The sequence below is a fragment of the Furipterus horrens genome, unplaced genomic scaffold (genome assembly GCF_987537825.1).
Source record: "Furipterus horrens unplaced genomic scaffold, mFurHor1.1.pri manual_scaffold_3, whole genome shotgun sequence".
In the NCBI taxonomy this organism is placed as follows: domain Eukaryota; kingdom Metazoa; phylum Chordata; class Mammalia; order Chiroptera; family Furipteridae; genus Furipterus; species Furipterus horrens.
This window is the reverse complement of record NW_028327173.1, coordinates 9,757,105-9,776,243: the sequence shown is the minus strand read 5'-3', so window position 1 is coordinate 9,776,243 and position 19,139 is coordinate 9,757,105. Positions and strand designations below refer to the sequence as shown.

The following is a 19,139-nucleotide window of genomic DNA, read 5'->3' as shown; positions in this document are numbered from 1 at the left end:
CTCCTCAGTAACTATGCCTGTGGGCCACTGCCAGGGTGTGACGGGGGACAGAGTGGCCGCAGGCAGGCTCCCCCAGTGTGGGCTGAGCGGAGCCCAAAGCCTTACCGCAGGCGTGTGGCTTCCTCCAACAGGGTCCGGCCTTCACGCTCCGCTGCCGCCAGCTGCACAGCCAGGCCTGCCCGCTCCTTGGCCAGCGCCTCCTTCTCCCGGGTCACCCGCTCCAGCGCCTCCACCTGCCGTTGCGTCTCCCGCCGGGCCTGCTCCAACTCATGCTCCCGCCCGCTCAGCTGCCGGGAGAGCTGGCACCCACCCAGGCACTGTGAGCACCACCCTCAGACTCCCTCAGCCTGCTCATCATGCAGCACCCCAACCGTGGGCCCGACCCAGCCCTGGACTAATAAGCAGAAGGCCCAAGTTTAAGCCCAGCCTCTGCCCTGATGTGCTGTGTGCACGTGGACAAATCAGAGAACTGAACCTGCAATGCATTCACACACACAGCAAGGGTTCTCACTCAGTTTGGGTCAGGGCAGAACCCTTTCTGCACCCCCAAACTTCCAGAGAAGCTGAATATAAAGAACAGACCAAAGGGGGGCTGCTTTGCAGGCCTCAACATGGATCCCTGCTCCCTGCACCCATGGCCCGCCCCCTAGCAGCCCCTCCCAGGAACCCAGGCCCTCCAGGACAGACACCATATAAAGGTCCCTGGATCCCTAAAACCCTGAGGTCCCTTCCAGCTACGATGTCCCAGTAAAGCCAAGAATCCAATTCTAAAATCCTCTACCTACTCTCACATCAGTCATTGTTGCTGAGTGGTAACCCAGCTGCCAAGTGCTTACATGGGTGTCCTCTTTAGAACAGACCTTTGTGATAAGAACGATTAGCCCCATATTACAGATGGGATGACTGAGGCATGAATAGATTGAATAGCTTGCCCAAAGCCCGAGCTGACAGGTGGAGGTGGACTTAAACCCAGATTCGGGCTCCTGAGCCTGTGAGTGACCCCAGGACAGGGTGCAGAAGACTGGGAGCCTAGAACCCTTGCCCCACCTGCTCCCCATCTCCCCCATCACTCACCTGGGCCAGCTGCTCCTGCAGCCGGCAGCGCTCCTGGCGTAGTGTGGGGACCTGGTGCTCCAGGGCCAGCCGGGCCTGCTCTGCCACCCGCAGGGAGCCCTCCAGGCCCTGCCGATCGACCTCCTGCTCCAGCTGCAGCTGTTCCAGCCGCTCCTGCTCCTCCCGCGCCAAGGTGGCCTCCTGTTCCACCCGCCGCTGCTGGCCCAGCAGAGTTGCCTTTTCCCCCTCCAGCTGTGGGGCCCAGTGGGGGTGGAGGTGAATGAGGAGATAAGCTCAGCCCCTCTACCCAGGGAAGGGGATCCCACCCAGGACCAAGGGTCACCCACCCACCTGACACAGCCCAGGAGGGAAGGGGCAGTGCCCTTGGGTGTGTGGACACTGGGGAGAAGGGAGAAGGGAGGAGGGCCCATGAAGCTTCTCTTCAACTCAGATCATAAAAGAGAAGACAGACAGACAGATGGAGTCAAGAGACAAGGACAGGGTCAGAAAAAGGCAAGCGGCAAGACAGATAGGAACAGGGAACAGAGGTGTACAGCAAAGTGTACAGTGAGGCACGATATGGGCCTGGGATGCCTGGTGGGGTCTCTGAGTGGGGAGCACAGGTGGGCGAAGCAGATGGCCCACTGGCACACGGCATACCTGGGCAACGAGGTGGTTCAGACCCAGCTTGTCCTGGGCGAGGCTCTCGTTGAGGGCGCTCAGCTTAGACAAGGAGTCCCGCAGAGAGGCCTCCTCCACCCTCAGCTTGGTCACGGAGAGCTCGAGGTCCATGCGACCAGCCTCAGCCTGCAGGGTCAGGAACCAGGCAGCCAGAGACAGTCAGGTGGGGAGAGATGGAGAGACAAGGAGAGAGACAGGGAGAGCTGGGAAAAGATGTGCAGAGACATGGAGCGATGCGGAGAGGCAAGCCAGTGGGACGAAACAAGAAGACACAGATTCACAGGACCCTCAGAGATAGGGTAGCGGGGACAAGGGAGACACAAGATGAGACAGAAAATCACTGCAGAAGGCCTACTGCCTACGAAGCCACTTAAAACAAGCTGCACACCGCAGAGCCATGCAGAGCAGGGCCAGAGGGACCCCCAGAGTGGGATCTAGGGGTGGCACTGCTCTGGGCCTAGGCTACAGGGAGTGGTGCAGACACCTGCCAAGGACTGTGACCCAACTATCACAGACCCCAGGCCTGTGTCCAGAGATGGGACGAGATGACCTGAACTATAGGCACTGCCCCAGGCATCTGGAAAAGCAGGGGTACGGCTACTAATAGAGGTGAATTCACCTATGTCTGAGGTCAGAGGTCAGTTTGTGGCTCAGGTCAAATATTAGTCCGAGTCTAGAAGCCAGGGGTCTGTCTGTGACCTGGGTTAGAGGTCAACCTGAAGTAAGGGTCCGTCTGGCCAGAGTGAGAAGGTCTAAGGCCTAGGGGAGGGGGCAAACGGGGACGCACCTTGGTCAGCGCCTCGGCCACCTCGGCCTGCTCGGCCTGCAGCATGTCCCGCTGCAGCGTGGCACAGCTCAGCGCCTCCCTCACCTCCACCAGCTCCTTCGCCAGCCCTGAGCGCTTCCCTTCCAGCTGCTCTAGTTGCCTAATGCTGTGGGACAGAGTTGGGGGCGGGTGCCCCATGTTAGTTCCCTGCCCTGAGCCTCCTACAGGCAGATAATGCGGAGGAGGCTGGGGGTCAGGTCTGAGGCAGGAGCCCTGGGGGGCAAGAGTCTCACAAGGACAGCCAGGGCCACCACCTTGGGGCTCTGTGGCCCTGGGCCTCAGTTTTCACATCTGCAACTTGAGTAACACCACCTTGTGAAGTTGTTAAAAGGATACATGACTGACTTAAGGATACATGAAGGGCTTAAAACAGTGCCTGACATAGCTCCCCAAGGGCCTTTAGAAACAAGAACAATGCCCCCTACCACAATGTCCTGGACGTCACTGTGACTTATGTCTCAGAATAGTAAAGGGTGCAGTGATTTAGAGGTCACTCTTCAGAGTGAGGGGCAGAGTGCTTGGGTTCAAATCCTGGCTCTTTTACTAACTAGCTGTGACCTTGGTGAAGTTACATGACCTCTTTGTGCCCCAGTTTCACCATCCATAAAATGGGGCTAATGATAGCTCCTACCTCATAGAATTATCATGAGGGTTAAATAAGATGATCTAATTGCTTAAAATGATGCCTGGCACTTGGCAATATATTAGTATTCATATTATTACTGTAACTTTAATTTTAAAAAGTAATATATGACTACTGTTATTTTAATTATTGTTATTATCATCCATGTCTCCTACCAGTTCTCGGATCCCAGGAAGTGACTATACCTCCCTGAGCCCGTTTCCCAACACAGGGCTGACCAGAGACCCTACGTCAGAGGGGCACCTTGAGGACTTTTCAAGACAGCAGGAGGCCCAGGACCCAGCAGAGGCCCTGTAGACCCCAGGGACACTGTCAGGAGCCCCAAGGCCCATCCAAGTGGCCTTGCCAGGGAGGCCAGAAGCTGCTCACCTACGCTCGAGCTCCCTGCGTGTCCGCGCACTGTCCTGCACTGTGTCCTCCCGCTCTTCCTCCAGCTGGTCCCGCTGGCGCCGCAGCTCCTCCTGTGTCACCTGTAGCTTCTCTTGCTCCTGTCGCAGCTCCTCGGCCTGCTGCTGGGCCGCCTGCAGGCTCTGGGCCAGGCTGTCCTTCTCCCTGCAGGACCAGGAAAGAGGGAGCTGAAGGGGATGCTGGGGATGCTCCCCAGGGGAAGACGACCATACTGCTACACTAGATGTGAGCCACATCCTCTGTCCTCTAAGGCACCTGCCTCCAGGAAGCCTTCCCTGACCATGTCCATGGCCAACTCCTTCATCTACATCTCCCTGAAGCTGACTCTTCCTGGCAGAGGAAACCTGGCTTTCCTTCTCCCCCAAACTGCCCACCTAGGGGCCAGTGGAATGACAAAGGAGGTGGTGTTATCTTCCAGTATGCCACCAAGTTGAAGAGGTTATGCTCCTGACACATGTGGGCAATTTTGCTGCCAGCTTGACAGTTCGTATGGCCAGTAGATGCAACTACAGCACTCCCTACCCCGCCCCTCCATCCTGGGAGGCCCATAGAGCTGGGTCTGTTCAGTTCTCATAGCTTCCTGCTGCATAGGCCAGCAGCACATGGCAGCCAGGGCAGCATGGCGGGACAGCAACTGGGAATTCTGACAATTTGTAGAATGTTGCCATTTTCCCAACTCCAGCAGCCACAAGCAAGGGGGCGGGGGTGCCTCTTTCTGAGCCAGGTAGGGTTTCCAGCTCAGACTTAGGGCTGATGATTGTCATATCCTTCACTGTCCACCTCGTCACTTGAAGTAGCAACCCTTAAGCATTGTAAATACGAAGGCTAGCAGTAGGTACATCACGATATCAAGTAAAAATAGCAGAATGCAAAATGAAGTGTTCACTATGACTACATTATAAAAAGCCCTTCTCCTTCCAAGACATGGGAACCCTTGGTTTTGCTTCTAGTTCCAAGTCCTATCCCTGGCCACATCGCTCTGTGAGCTTGGACAAGCCTCCCAACCTCAGGACAGTGAGGGCTCTGAGCTGCGTGAGTCTGGCAGAAAGGCTAATTGGAGATAATACATGTAAAATGCTTGGCAATGAGCCTGGCACACAGCAGGTATACAGGAAACGTCTGTTCCCTCACTGCCAGGAAACACACACAAATGGCTAGTTATGACCATATTGGTGCAAATCCACATGCTACGGGCCTGGGCTGGCGTTAGGCCCAGACGCTGATTTATTCTCCAGGGCCCCCACTTCTGACCTCCCAGGCACCTGCTCAGGAGGTCCATGGCACTCCGCAGACGCTGGGCCTCGCGCTGGGCATCCTCCTGGGCCTGGGTGGCCCCATCGGTCTTGTCCCGCAGACGCTGCAGCTGTTCCTCTAGGGCACGACGCTCACCCTCACTGTCACTAAGCTGCTTCCGCAGCGTGCCCAGGAGGTCCTGGCTGGCCTCGTAGCGCCCACGCATGTCCTGTGGCATGGGAACCACTGAGTCTAGGGGAGCCCTAGGATGCCCTCACAGAAGCCTGCTACTCTCTGTTGGTTCCAGGGATGTACACCAGCCTGTCCCATGGCCTCAGCCTGATGCAGGAGAGTGAGGCTAAACCCCCAAACTAGGTTTCTATTTCCCGTCACTGTGCCCTCACCACCACCTCTTCAAGCCCATCACCAGGGCTCTGAGACTCCATCTCCCTGGCAACCGCCACCTAAGGCCCCAAGATGCCAGACAAACCAGCAAGCACACTTCCTCTCCCAGGTTCTGGCTGCCCCAAGACTCCTCCCCTTTGCATCCAGATTCTGACTCTATCCCCGGGATCCTCTCTGCTCCTAGGTCCCAAGCTCCCCTGATCTTAGGCAGATTTCTCCTCCCAGGCCTTTTCCCAGGGTCCTAGCTCTGTCCTGTTAGGGAACCTCATCTCCCCGTCTATACCAGGCATCTCCCTCCCCGGGATCTGCCCCCACCTCCTACTCTAGGCTCAGATTCTACCCCAGAGTTCTTTATCCGGACTCTGACCCCCATTGCTCTTTCTCAGACCTCTGACTCCACCCTGGGGCGCTCAGGCTCCTCCCCCGTTACACTGGCTCCACCCCCCGGCTGCCCAAGGCCCGCCCCCGGGGCGCTCAGGCCCCTTCGTACCTGCACCTGCAGCTGGCGCTTGTGCAAGGCTGAGTGGATCAGGGCGAGCACCGAGGAGTCGGAGCAGGCCGGGGACGGGCCTCGGCGCGGGGAGCGGCCGCGGCCGGGCGAGGAGCGCCGCGGTGGGGTCGGGGTCCGGGGGCCCGAGAGCCCCCGCAGACTGCCGTCCGACACCTCCGCGGTGTGCTCGGAGCCGCTTAGCTGGACGCCGCTCTCCATGTCTGACAGGACGGCCTGAGGGGTGGGGTAGGGAGGCAGAAGGAGGAGGGCACGTAAGCCCATGTAGGGCAGTGGGCCCACAGAAGCCGTGCCCAGCGTCATCCCAAGCTCCCTTCCTACAGGGCTTCCTCATTCCACTTCCACCAGCTCACAGCCCCTCAGCCCGCCAGCACCGTGTATTGCGAAGACATCATTCAGCCTTTCTTACAGACGGGCCCGACCCTGCGGTGCCTCTCGCAGGTGGAGGGGTGTCCCCCAGGGTCACCAACCATTTGCAGTTCAGCTCAAGGCCACCAGAGGACATGGTGGCCCCGGACTGCTGGCCTTGCCGTGCCCAGGTGTCCCATCCCTCTGGCTGCTCCTGGCTCCCTCCACCGCGCACCTGTGCCAGGTCTCTCAAGGTCTGCTGCAGCCCCTCTCCCTCCTCTGGCTCCTGGAGCTGCAGGGATTCCTGGAGTGGTAATGAAGAGACAACGGAAGGGTGGTGGGATCTCTGCCCTAATGTGAAACCCACTCATCTCCCTCCCTGGCATTCTAGCCATCAGGTAGCCTCTAAGGCCATGATCATAGTCCAGCCCCTTGGTAGACCTCACAGCAGCCCCAGTGCCCCGAGCAGACTAGGCCCAGAAAAGTGCATGCCCCACCTCAGGTCAAACAGCCTGTTGGGGGAGAGCTAGACATATAACCTGTCCTGGCCCCACACAGAAGGATGACCAACCCAGACAGTACTCTTAAGGGGTGTCCCTCTGGTGAGGAAGCTGCTGAGTTGCAAGAGGAAGAGCCTTGGGCTAGCAAGTTAAGGCACAATGAGCTCAAGTCCCAACTCCCCAACTTACTGGCTCTGAGCCTCTGGACAAGCATTTCCCCTTGGGCCTGGGGTTACTCATCTGTGTAACGGGGATCATGCTACAGGGCTGCTGACAGGATGAAATGGGATAAAGGAGGTGAGTGTGCTCATACTAAGCCTGGCACACACTGGGTGCTCAGTTAATAAGGGGTAAAACAGTCTGAGTGGGTCTCTCCAGGGTGGGCCAAGCAGCCCAGCCTTCAGCCTGTGTCCACGGATCTGGTCGGTGTCGCATCCCACCCTGCCACATCTCAAGGGTGGCTGCCTCTCACCAGGGCTTCAAGCTTCTCAGTGAGGGCCTTGTTGACCTGATCCTTCTCCACATTCTGGTTCTGAAGGTGCTCCACTGTCTGGGCCAGCTCTGTCACTCTGGGGGTTGGGAAGCAACAGAGGTGAGTGGGAGAGCCACCCAGCTTGCCCTCAATCCTCCAGCTCTGTGTCCTGGGTGCTTCCCTAAACCTGAAGCAGGGACCCTAGGATGTACCTCCCTGTTTGTATGACCTTGAGCAAGTTACTTCTCTCTGGGCCTCAGACTTCACATCTATAAATGAGAATGAGGTTGCCACCCACTTTTTATCCTGGAAAGGCACCCGGGGACTTGTCTAGGTCTCAGGAGCTGGGAGCAAACTTGACATCAGAGGTTGAACTGCTTGTGATATGCCCTGGGCAAGAGTCCCCTGGACCTCAGTTTCTCACTCCACCAAACGGGGTGCCTCGGAAGACTGGCTAAGCTCAAGCAGGGGAAGGGCCTGTCCTCAGTGATCAGATCCCGTCCTCCTCTGCTTCACATGGTACCTACCAGGCACCCACCTGGCATTGAGGTCAGCCTTGTCCAGGTCATTTTGCATCTTCAGATGGGCCAGGCCCTCCTCCTGGAGCACCTTGTTCCGCAGCTGCTGCTCCAGCTGGGCCTGCAGCAGCGCCTGCTTCTCCAGGGCTGCCTCGGCCCGGCTCTCAGCCAGGCGCAGGCCTGCACTCAGCCCCAGGCCCGCTTCCTGGACGGCTCGCGAGGTCCGGGCCAGCTCCCCTCCCAGCTGCAGCAGGTCTCTGGTGGAGCGAACACAAGACAGGGATGGGAGGGGATGGGCTCCCAAGGGTCAATTAAAACGACAGTGGAATGCCATTTGTCACTATCAGATTGGGGGAAAGAAGTCATCACGCACGGTGCGGGTGAGACTGTGGGGAAACAGGCCCTCCCCCACCCTGCTGTCAGGAGGGCAGCCACGACAGAGGGCAGTTATAAAGAGCTCTGAGAATTACAAGTGCATCAGCTCTTTGACCCACCAACTCCATTTCTGAGGATTTATCCTACAGAGATGCCCCAACACATGGAAAATGATCTGTGTATAAGGTGATCCCCTGCAGCACTGCTCAGGTAAGAAATACCGGTGGCAGCCTAAATGGCCATCAGAAGGGGACCACTCTTAAACAAATCATGATACATCCACTCCATGGACTACTCTGTAGCTGGGGAAAACAAACAGGGAAGCTCTTTGGGTCCTGAAATGGAGCCACCTCTCAGTTATAACTCAGTTATATGAAGTGAAGAAAGCATCTTCAAGAATCATAAAGATGAAATTCTACCAATAGTATATAAAAGGGTGTGTGTGTGTTTGTGTGTGTGAGAGATCTGCTGTATTTGCTTGCATAAAATAATCTTGGGAGGTCATTTAGGAAAGTGACAGGTCCTACTGCTTGCCTCCAAGAGTGGAGAGGAGTGCCTGAGGACTTGAATTCGTGAATATATGAGTTATTCTAAAGTAAAATATTAAATTTTAAAATGCTAATTAAAAATAGAGCATATTTAAAATACATCATATAGGTTAAATCCTCTTCTTCCGTGAATGAACTATACCCCTGGGTATCTAATATAAGGAGAGGAAGTGCCTCATTAAGAAAGAATTGCATTAATACATGAAGGAGTGACAGAATGAGACGATCACAATCTTGCAACCTCTGGTGAGTGTCTGGGACCTGGCACTGAGCGGCGAAGGCCGCCAGTGCACAAAAAGAGACGCCCAGGCATTCAGGGCCTCCTGATGAAAGAACACCCAGCACATATGAAGAAGTCTTGTAAAAAAAAAAAAAAACAAAACAAAACAAAAGAAACCAACAAAAACCTGAACTTGAATCCCATCCAGTCTTAAATCCAACATCCAATTTACAGGAAATGCGGGGGACAAAGTGTTAAGTGACACCACACAATCCAGACTGTGGGAATCTCTTAGAACACCTGTCCCAGTTTCCCGGACAAATAAAAGAGACTTAAAGGACAAATCAACCCATCACAGTTTGTGAACATCTATGGACCCTGAGTCAAACAAACTGTAAAGATAAAAAGTGAAGCAAACCATCTGTGACCCTGATGAGTCCATTGGAAATTTGGACACATTGAATAGTTGATGATTTTAACAAAAGATCATTATTTAAACAGATTTTTTTTTTTTTTTTTAATTTTTTGAGCCTACAGCACCCGGTATTCCCAGACGGTCTCCCATCCAAGTACTAACCAGGCCCGACCCTGCTTAGCTTCCGAGATCAGACGAGATCTGGCGCGTTCAGGGTGGTATGGCCGTAGACTTAAACAGATTTTTAATGTAAAAAAGGAAACAAACTGGTCTTCCTGCCTCTGGGGTCTCCTCACTGACTCAGCCGCTCAGAGACCAAGCAGGACCAAGTGCCACTGCTGGGGCAAGCCTCAGAGGCTCCCCTTTCCAAGCCCACCTCCCCTCACCTATCTTTCTCTCCAAGCCCCATCAACTGCCATTTTCTCGCACCTCTGAGCCTTTGCTCAGGTTGTTTTCTCTACCTGGGGTGCCCCAGCTCCGCCAGTTAAAATCCTACCCATCCCTGGCAGTCAGTGCAAATTCCACCTCCACAACGAAGAGGATTTCTCTGACCTCCCTTCCTCCCATCCTTCTGAGCATCCAGGACATTCTCTGTTCCACTTTCATGTCCCTGTCTCCACACTTCCTCAGGCTAGAATCTTGGGAGTCTATTCCTTTTCATCACGAGAGGTGGTAAGGTCCTTGGTAGCAGGAGCTGAATGTTCTAGGGGATTAAAAGCAGGAACTGTAAATCCTGACTCATCCACTTATCGGCACGTGACCTTGGGAAGGTTACTCTACCTCTCTGAGCCTCAGTATCCTCATCTGTAAAATGGGAACTATTACAGTTCCTACCTGCCAGAAATGCTGTGGATATGAAATGTACAAAGAGCCTAACTCAGAGGAAACACCTAGTAAATGCTGACTACCACAACCGTGGTAAGAGTTCATTATTACTAGTTGCTTCCGCCTCAGTAGGTGTGTTGGATTGGACTGAAGTTCAACTGAGTTGAGTTGACTTCAACTTAAAAAGCGGAATCATTGCCCTGGCTGGTGTGGCTCAGTGGACTGAGCGCACACCTATGCACCGAAGGGTCGCCAGTTCGATTCCCAGTCAGGGCACATGCCTGGGTTGGGGGCCAGGTCCCCAGTTGGGGGCACGCAAGAGGCAACCACACATCGATGTTTCTTTCCCTCTTTCTCCTTCCCTTCCTCTCTCTCTAAGAATAAATAAAATGTCCCAGCTGCTGCTGCAGCACCTCCCCAAGCCACCCCCTTTGCCGGCCAGGCCTCACCTCTCAGTGGACATCTTCACCTCGCTGACCAGCCGCCGGACCCCCACAACCTGCCTCCAAAGGAGGAGCAGGCGGCTGTGCTCGTTGCTGAAGTAAGCGTTGAAGGACTGGAGGGGAGACAGGCTGAGTGAGGGGCTGGAGGGAGGGCCACCCGCTCCCTCCCCAGCTCTGACCATCTTGGAGGCTCTGTTGCCCAGGGAGGGGGTCTTCCCATGGGCCAGGTATGGGCCTGCACACAGGGCTGTGTTGAAGCTGTCACCCTCACACTCCCAAGCCTCCCTCTGGCACAGGGAAATGAGCTTCAATGCCTCTACCAGCTGCAGGAGGCAGCCAGCAAGGGCGGCAAGGGCTGGCACCTGGGTTTACATCCCAGCCACATGACTGGGCAGCTTACTGCACCTCTCTTTAAAATGAGGACGGCAGCATCATCGGTTATTATGAGAGACAGGGGAGAAAATGAACACGTGGCACGTGGTACATGCTAATCAAGGCCAACTATTATTATGACAACTATTTACCTCTTCTAAAGGGCGCACCTGGCCAGCAGGGCCCTCCCGCTCCTTTTCCTGAAGTCCGAGTCCTCACCACTCGGGTCAGGCTGGACCCACGAGGCCCCACTGGCCTCCCAGTACCCCATGCCCACCTCCTCCTCGCGCCTCCACGCCGCCTCCCGCTGTTCCAGCTCCTTGCGACTGCGTGTCCAGTCGCTGGTCACCTTGCGTATGTCCTCACTCAGAGCCTGATTGGCTGAGCTTGCCTGGTCCAGCTGCTCTCGGAGCATAGCGTTCACTTGGGCCAGGCTGCTGCTCCTGGGTGGGACAAAGAGAGACCAGGGGGCTCGGGGCTAGAGAGGACCCCCTGCCAGCCACGCCCGTTCCCTGCTGTGCCCCACCTCTGCTGCTCCTCCTCCAGGCGGATGAGGGTGCTCTCCAGGTCTCGGCTGTGCTCTGTGTCCTGGGTGGGAGGTGTGAGCATCAGGTTGGGCACATGGTGGGAAGGGCCTGCCCTGCCCTGCCCTAGCACCCACCCTCAGCCGCTGCTGCTCCAGCTCTGTGGTTCTCTCCAGCAGCTGCTGCTCCAGCTCTGAGCACTTCTTCTTGTACTGGAGAATCTGGGGATGGATGGGTGAGGAGCAAATGGTTAGCCCTGGGGTGGAGGCGGGGCAAAGTGAGCACAGGGGTAGGCAGGAGCAGGAATGGGCAGCCCTGACCTTGGCCTGCAGCCGCTGTACAAGCTGAGCCTGCCGCTGCTGGCCCTCCTGGTAGGCCTGCAGCTTTCGCCGGTAGGAGGCCTGCTCCTCCTGCAGCTGCCTCCGCAGCTCCACACTCTGCCGTACCAGCCCCCTGGGCTCCTGCGTTTCCAGCTCCCCAGACTCCAGCCGCACAGCCTGCTCCAGCTGCAGGGAAGGGTCCTGGGTGAGAGTCCTGGGCCTTTAGAGAAGGCAGGCATAGGACTCCGCAGGGGGAGCCAGGCTGGGCCCAGACCCACAGTGCATTTCAGGCACATTTGGGCAAGCCCAGGATGCAATGCACCTATGCACCGGCTAATGCAGCCGTGCATGAACACACAGATGGGGCATGCATGGACAAAAAGATGGTGCGTGCATGCAATGGACACATTCAGGTGGACCCACAAACATGTGCACGCAAAACACAAAGATGCACCTAGGGGTAAACCTCAGAGGCCCTGGGTGCACTGTGAGCCTCTCTTCCAAAACAACTAACCCCACTGTGGTTGATGACTATTAGGTCCATGCCCACGTCTCCCCGCCCCAAGCCCAAGTAAGCTCAGGAAAGCCAGGATTTTTGTATCTTAGACCTAGAACAGTGTTAGTGGCAATATTCATTGAGATCATGAGTTAATGGCATAAGCACATGTAAATACATCCAAGCAAAGGCATCCACACATACATGCAAATTGAGCTTAGAGACATGCGCACACTTAAGGCACACAGGCGGTGTCAAACACCCCCAGGGTGACACAGATGAACTCCTCAACCAGCCCCCGCTTCCCAGGTACGCAGCGCTCAGATTTGTAAGAGGTGCACACAGGCGTTCTGATACACCGTATGCCCTGAGCCCCAGCCCGGCCACAGGCTCCCACCTCTCCCTGACCCACAAGAAGCCTCTGCTGTTGGCGCTCTTCCTCCACCCCCGGGCAGCTTGCAGCCCCTTCATCATCAGACCCTGTGCGAGGAGGAAGGATGCCTGCCTGGCTCTGACTGCCCCCACTGGCCTCGGAACCCCTCAGCCTCCTTAGGCACCTGCTGGTCCCAGGGGGCCCCTCAGCTTCCTCCTCCACCAACTAAGGATGAGTGGGACTAACAGAGGAGTAAGTGCAAAGGGAGAGCCCACAGGACAACACCCCAGCCCAGGGGACTCTGACACCAGCCCATACTCACCATCTACAGCCAGGGCAGGGCATTCATGTGTCCACCCACGCCTGGTCCTGAGAACACCAATGGCAAAGACAGCTACTCTCACCCATGCTAATGACAGGGCCAAGCCAGGCTAGTGGCAGATGCAGTTTCTCTGCAGTTGGTCCCTGCATTGACCCAGTACACCCAGGAGATGCTCAATGAGCCACTGAGAAAGCTGAAAACTTCATCTCTACCTCCTAACCCGGCCCCTAGGCACAGCCCTGGGCAGGGTGACTGTGGTACCCAAAGCCACCCCCATGGAGGAGCTGGTGAGGGCTGCTTGGAGGCTTCATCTCAAGTTGGGGGGGAATGTTGTCTGAAGGTGTGAGAGGAGGGGACATGCAGGAGCCTTCTGCCTGGAGAGTGGGCTGCAGGCCCCCGCAATAAGCCCACCTAGGTCAGGTGACAGGCCGAGTGTCCCTGTCTGAGCGTGCTGGTGGTGGCACCAAAATGCTGAGTGTGTTGTGCACCGATGCAGGTGTACCCCACAGGTGGGAGTGGGGAGTGTTCTGTCATTGGTCTCCACCTGGGACCCTGTGTGTCTCTGTGAGGGAGGTGGTGTCTGCGACTGCAGGTCTACGCTGCAGTGCAGGCGTGGGTACATCTGCGGGTATCACTGTGTTCGTGTGTTTGTGGGTCTGTGTGCACAACTCCAAGTAGGTGAGTTTGGGGAGGGCGCCTGGGCTCTGCGCGTGCCTGTGGCGTGCGTGTTGGCGACGCTACGCTTTGTGCACCTGGGCGTACCTTTGGCTGCGTGTGTCCTCGAGACGTGAGGCGATGTGCTGTGCTGTCTGCAGAATGGGTACATCACGGTGCTGTGACTGTGCGTCTGGGTGACACAGTCCCCACCTGAGTGGGACCGTGTGATTTTCTGGCTGCGGGCGCTTCTGCTGTGGTGAGTTTGTGTTTCTGTGTGGTGTGTTTTGTGTGCCTCTGTATGTCTGTGTAGGTGTGACTGTGGCCTGTGCTGTGTGTGTTTTACACAGCTGTCTGGACCAGCTGCTGTTCGCTTCTGTGAGTTAGAGGGGTTCAGGCAGTCGTTGGGTACTCCACCTGCTTCCCCAGTGCTCCCAGCCAGGCCAGGCCACTCCTGGCCATACCTCACCCCTTTCCACAGACTTCACCCCTCACAAAACAGCCTTTCAATTTTACTTGTAATTCAAAAGAAAAGGACGGTGTCACCAAGCCAGGATGAAAGAAGTTTACAGTCTCCCCTAGCAACCGCTGCCCCAGTACCGTTATTATTCGAGTTACTCTGTCCAGGTTGCCATGGACACAGGGAGCCCAGGGAGTCTACCCTGTGGAGCCCAGGGGGTGTGGCTACTCCCTCCTTCCCATCCCAGCTGCGTCAACCAACATCTGCTCCTCAGAGACAGGAAGAATGGGGGGCAGGGGCTCCACAGGGACCCTGAGGGCCTCCTTCTGAACTTGGAGGTGGCCACTGACCCTCAGTTTCCCTACATGCAATCAACAAGACACAGATCCTGATCTCACCTCCACTTTTCCCGGGGACGCTGTGGGGTTTAGAGTGAGAACAACCTCACTGACTCCCCCCAACCCAGCCCACATGCAGCAGTCATGGCCACAGGGGCAGGCCCGTCACTTGCAGCACAGGGACGGGGGGCAGTAGGGAGAGACAGTGCCACAGGACCTCAGAGCCCAGATCAGGGGCCTCATCCCAGCTCCACCACTGACTTGGGCCTACACGCTCACCCGTGGGTCTCACACCCACCCCTGGGCCTGTTTCCCCATCCGCCATAAGGTGATTTACAGGCTTTGATGTTCTCTGGGCAACCCCCCCGCCCCCCGAAAGGCCTGGAGGTCATTCTCATCCAATCCCCGACTCCAGGTGCGGCTGCACTGACACCATCTCAGAGAACAGTGAAGCAGCAGGCTCACTCAGCAAGTCACTCTGGGGCCTCCCTGGCCACATGATGAAATTTTCTAGACTTAACACAGACCCCCTTCTCCTATGCTGCGGCCCCGGCCCCAGTAGCTCTATCCTAGCAGAAAAAGGACCTGTTACCTTCCACCTCTTCTTCCCTTCTCTTGCCAGCTTGGGGGGGGGGGGGCAGTGCTGGCTTCATTGTCAGTCAGAAGCTAGCATTTAAGAGGTAGCCCCCTACCCACCATGAGCCTGGCACTGCGCCAGGGGCCAAAAGATGAAAGGCCCAAACTGGAAGAGGGTTGGCTCAGGGCCCCGTCACCACCAACAATGTGGAACTCAGGCCAGTCCGCCCTCCACACCCCCTGCAAACCCTGGGAAAACTAGCCCTGAGCTGTCCCCAGTGCTGGGGGACACTGCAGGCCCCCCACCCTGCTCCTCTGCAAGTCCCAACAAATCAGGGGCTTGTCCAGGCGGGCAGATACCAGGACACAGCACAGCCTACAGCCACAATCAAAAAAGAATTTCCTTCTTCCCAACAGGGGTTTGCATGAACAGGTCGGCTCAGGGGTCCTAGTACCACACAGAGGACCCTGGGCCAGCTTAAATCTCCTGTTTGCAACATCAGAATATCATGTCTGAGGTCGTTCCAGCTTCCCAAGGGCCACCTGCCCCACTGGAGCTCCCGCCCAATTGTCTCTTCCCATACCCAAGAAACAAAACTGTAATGCACAGCCTTGGACTGGGAGTCAGGAGACCAGCCTTAATTGGCTGTGTGACCCCAAGCACAGTGCTCTACCTCTCTGAGCCTCTGTCATCTTCTCTGTTAAATGAGCATCACAATGGTCCCAAGTTTGGTGCATTAAATGAAAAGCACTCAGCACCTCTCTGGCAGGTACTACACACTCAGTAAACGGCAGCTATTATGATTGTCATTAACACGCACACATCCCCAAGATGCACATATTCTCCTTTCCTCCTGCAACCCTCCACCAACTTTCAGCCACCATCACCTCCCCAGGGTCACCTCCCATGAGCCTGGAGGTCCAAAGAAGACAGTGTACAGAGAACAACCTGCTCCCCTGGCCCTGGCCCATACTGACCTCCTGGCCCAGGCCCTGGGACCCCCCACAAGCCTGCAACACAGGGTTCCCTGGGAATGTGAATCCCATCTGGACTTGGAGGAAGGCCTGGCTTCTTCCACAGCTGGGCCTCAGCCCCATGGGGAGCGGCGGCAGGTCTGTGGCTGCCTGTGCCTACCCTAGTCTGCCCCAGAACCCAGCCACTGTTGGGTGAGCCCCAAGCCCATGTAAATGAGAGAGAGGGAGATGCCCAGAGATTCAAGGGGTGACAGAGACCTCTAGGGGTCTTACTCTCTGAGTCTCCTCACCCCCAGGCAGGCCTGGGACAGACAGGAATGAAATACTCCTGGTACCAGGCACTTTATTCCATTAGCTCATTGATTCTTCCAAACTCCATTTCAGATTACCATCCCCCCTACAAAAAGCAGACTCGGAGAGCAGAGTGATTTGCTCTAGGCCATTCAAGTCGGCAGAGCCACAGCTTGAACCAGGCCCACCTTCTGCCTGGTGCGTGGGCCCAGGCAGTCTCCCTGACCTCCCCAGCCCAGCTCTCAGCCCCCCACCAGCACCCACCCTCTCGCTGACCGCGTTGTACTTGATGGCCAGCTCATCACGCTCTGCGCGGCTCTGCGCCAGCAGGTCCTCCACGCGGGACAGCTCCTGTTGCAGCAGCTGGTTCTCTTCCTGCAGTGACAGCACTGATGCCATCTCTGCGGCCGACGCTGGGGCTGGAGAGGGACAGAGGCACATGATTGGCTTCCACCTGGGTCCAGGGGGACAGCCACCTCTTACAGGTGCCTTACCCATCAGTGGAGGCAGGAAGATGAACCAGGACCCAGGAGGAGCCCAGGTAGGAGCGGATGTAGCATCAGGCCCCACAAACACAGCTGAAGAGCAGGGAGATGGGCAAAGTGAAGGGCCTGGGGCTAGACTCAGAGTGGACAGAACTACAGCTGACGTGTGGCCCCAACCAGCCCGGGGGGTCCAGGAGGGAGGCTCAGAAGGAGTCAGGAGACCAGGCCCCAAGTTCCAGCTCTTCCTTCTCCAATTACTACTCTTCTCTGGACCTCAGTTTTGCTGATCTTTAAAATGGGGGAAACAGTAACCAGATCTTGCCAGGGAAGCAGGAAAGCCTGACTTAGGGAAGGGATCAGGGATCAAGATAGTGTAGATCAGGTTATGAGCAGGAGGAGGAGGAAGAGGGAATAAAAGCCCAGAGGGAAAAGGAAGAACTCTGCCCTGTGGGCCCCCCTTCCTCCTGGTCAAACCAGACACATACCATGGGCCTCTAGGCTCTTCCAGCCTGGGTGAGGGCTCTCTAAATCCCTGTCTGTGGCTCCCAGGGACCCCAGCATCCCTGGTCTCCCAAGGAGGCTGAGGTTGGACAAGGACTATGGCAGGAACACCAGAAACACCACCAAGGAGAGCTGCAAACACTCCAGCTGTGCCTGAGTGTACCCCGCAGACTGCCCAGACTCTCAATCACATATTCAGTTGTGAGTGCCCCAGGGCCCATCAGCCTTCCAGTGGGGTGGGGCAACGAGGGGGGGGATGAACAGTACCACCCCTTGGACTTCTGCAAAGCCCTGAGCTAAGCTGAACTGCCCTGCCCTATAAGCTCAGGTCCAGCCAGTTCACCCCTTCTCTGGCAGTGAATATGGTGTGTGGGGTTTAAGTCTTTGCAGCAAGGAAGGGATGCTCAGCCTTGCCTTCTAGCAGCAAGGCTTGGGGAACACGTGTAGGGAAATTACCCCACCGAGCCCTCACTTCCTCCTCTGTAAAGCGGGTCCTTCCATCATAGGGTTGCACTTGCCTCCCAGTGAGGAGACATGGAAGCAGCAGTCATTGTCATCATCACGGCTGCTGAGGAGGGGCTGCGAGAAGAGGTAAGATGTGGGCAGTGTCTGTGCAGGGAAGGGGAGGTACCTGGGCTCTCGGGCTGGGAGAAGTTCTGGGCAACAATCTCCCTGATGCGGGCAGGCAGCTGGGCAGGCTGACAGTCCTGGGCCGGGTCCTGCACAGTCAGGCCTGTCTCCCGGCCGGGCCCTAGGACGCTGCTCTCCAATGTCTGCAGGGAAAGAGAGAGGGTCTGAGGGGAGCCTGGGACCCTGGGCTCCCTGGCCTGGGAGAAGGAGCAAAGTCCTGCCGCCCAAGAGACCATCAGGAAATCCCCCAAATGGAGGGAAGCCTAGATGTTAGAATCACAGCAAAACACACCCCCATGGAAAGACACTCTTGGGGTGCCTCCTGCCGGGGAAGGACGCCCCTCGAGGACCAGAGAACCAAACCCTACAGTGTCAGCACGAAGTATCGGGGGCTCCAATCCAGCTCTGACCTAGATGGGTGAGGATCCACTGTGCCAATCCTCAAATGTGGAGGGGGGCCCCCCCACCCCCTGCAGGGCTCTGGGACAAGGCAGCCACACTAGCTGAGCCCTGCGCACCCCTCTACCCAGAGTCCAGTCGGGCTGGGAGCTGCAAACTGGGGTCCCTGCGCACCTCACCCCACACCCCTCCCACCACTGGACGCCCAGGAGGTACCCACTCCTTTCAGAGCGACTGGATGGGGTGGGCACAGCCCTCAGGACCCACCTGGATAACCGTCTCCAGTGCCAGCTGGGCCTCCAACGACCCCTCCAGCCCCAAGCTCATGGAGGGAGGCTGTGAGCAACCCTCTCCAGGGCCCCAGACCAGCTCAGTCACCCAGCTCACCCCACTGCCAGACTGCTGTGCTGAGCACTGGGCAGATTAGGCTTAAATCCGGTGCCCCCATGTGACCACAGGGATGGGAGGGGTTGGGGGAGGGGTGGGTAAGCAGAGGAGGGGAGGGAAGCAAGAAATAGGGGAACAGAGGGAGGACTTAGGATAAAGAGGGGGAGGGGAGTAGAGAGGGGAAGAGATGGGGAGAAAGGCAAGGGGAAGGCTGGAGAGGGGGAAGGGGAGGGGAGGGGCCCAGAGGAAAGAACTCCCAAAACACACACTCCCCTCTCTCCCCAACTGCTGGGTCCTAGAGCCCTCCAAGCTCAGGGGCCGGGCTCAGCATCCAGGAGACAAGAAAGGCCAGAGTCTTGAGAGTTTGTTAAGAATGTACAGGGGTGCGCAAACATAGGTTTACAGTTGTAAGTATGCAAAACACGGTTTATTCTTGTTATTATTTATTAATTATTATTTTCCATACGAACAACTGTAAGCCTATTCTGCCCCATCCTGTATTTATAGGGTGCTAGGCAACTTTTCGCACATCAGTGCAGGGCAGAGCACACAGGCTGTGGAATCCCCGAGACCAGGTCAGGAACTGAGTCCCCCTCAATCTCCACCCACCCCCTG

The 19,139-nt window shown here is 56.6% G+C and overlaps 1 protein-coding gene and 1 non-coding gene across 2 annotated transcripts in view; both read right to left on the bottom strand.

Moving 5' to 3' along the window:
* CROCC (ciliary rootlet coiled-coil, rootletin) overlaps window positions 1–18,503 on the bottom strand; it is a 37,308-nt gene extending 18,805 nt beyond the window's left edge. The window contains exons 1-18 of the mRNA XM_090268680.1: window positions 18,405–18,503; window positions 17,740–17,881; window positions 16,387–16,541; window positions 11,638–11,823; window positions 11,455–11,538; window positions 11,320–11,381; window positions 11,071–11,236; window positions 10,428–10,534; window positions 7,616–7,852; window positions 7,078–7,174; window positions 6,341–6,409; window positions 5,740–5,973; window positions 4,874–5,073; window positions 3,573–3,755; window positions 2,522–2,666; window positions 1,714–1,860; window positions 1,075–1,305; window positions 106–299 (exon numbers count right to left, since the gene is read on the bottom strand). Of these exons, the coding sequence (XP_090124806.1) occupies window positions 106–299; window positions 1,075–1,305; window positions 1,714–1,860; window positions 2,522–2,666; window positions 3,573–3,755; window positions 4,874–5,073; window positions 5,740–5,973; window positions 6,341–6,409; window positions 7,078–7,174; window positions 7,616–7,852; window positions 10,428–10,534; window positions 11,071–11,236; window positions 11,320–11,381; window positions 11,455–11,538; window positions 11,638–11,823; window positions 16,387–16,541; window positions 17,740–17,881; window positions 18,405–18,464 (2,699 nt within the window). The 5' untranslated portion in view covers window positions 18,465–18,503. The remainder of the gene's footprint in view (window positions 1–105; window positions 300–1,074; window positions 1,306–1,713; window positions 1,861–2,521; window positions 2,667–3,572; window positions 3,756–4,873; window positions 5,074–5,739; window positions 5,974–6,340; window positions 6,410–7,077; window positions 7,175–7,615; window positions 7,853–10,427; window positions 10,535–11,070; window positions 11,237–11,319; window positions 11,382–11,454; window positions 11,539–11,637; window positions 11,824–16,386; window positions 16,542–17,739; window positions 17,882–18,404) is intronic.
* Window positions 9,267–9,385, bottom strand: LOC150014250 (5S ribosomal RNA). Its single transcript, XR_016510234.1, has one exon. It is a non-coding gene; the product is annotated as a 5S ribosomal RNA (ribosomal RNA).
* Window positions 18,504–19,139: the final 636 nt, after the last annotated feature.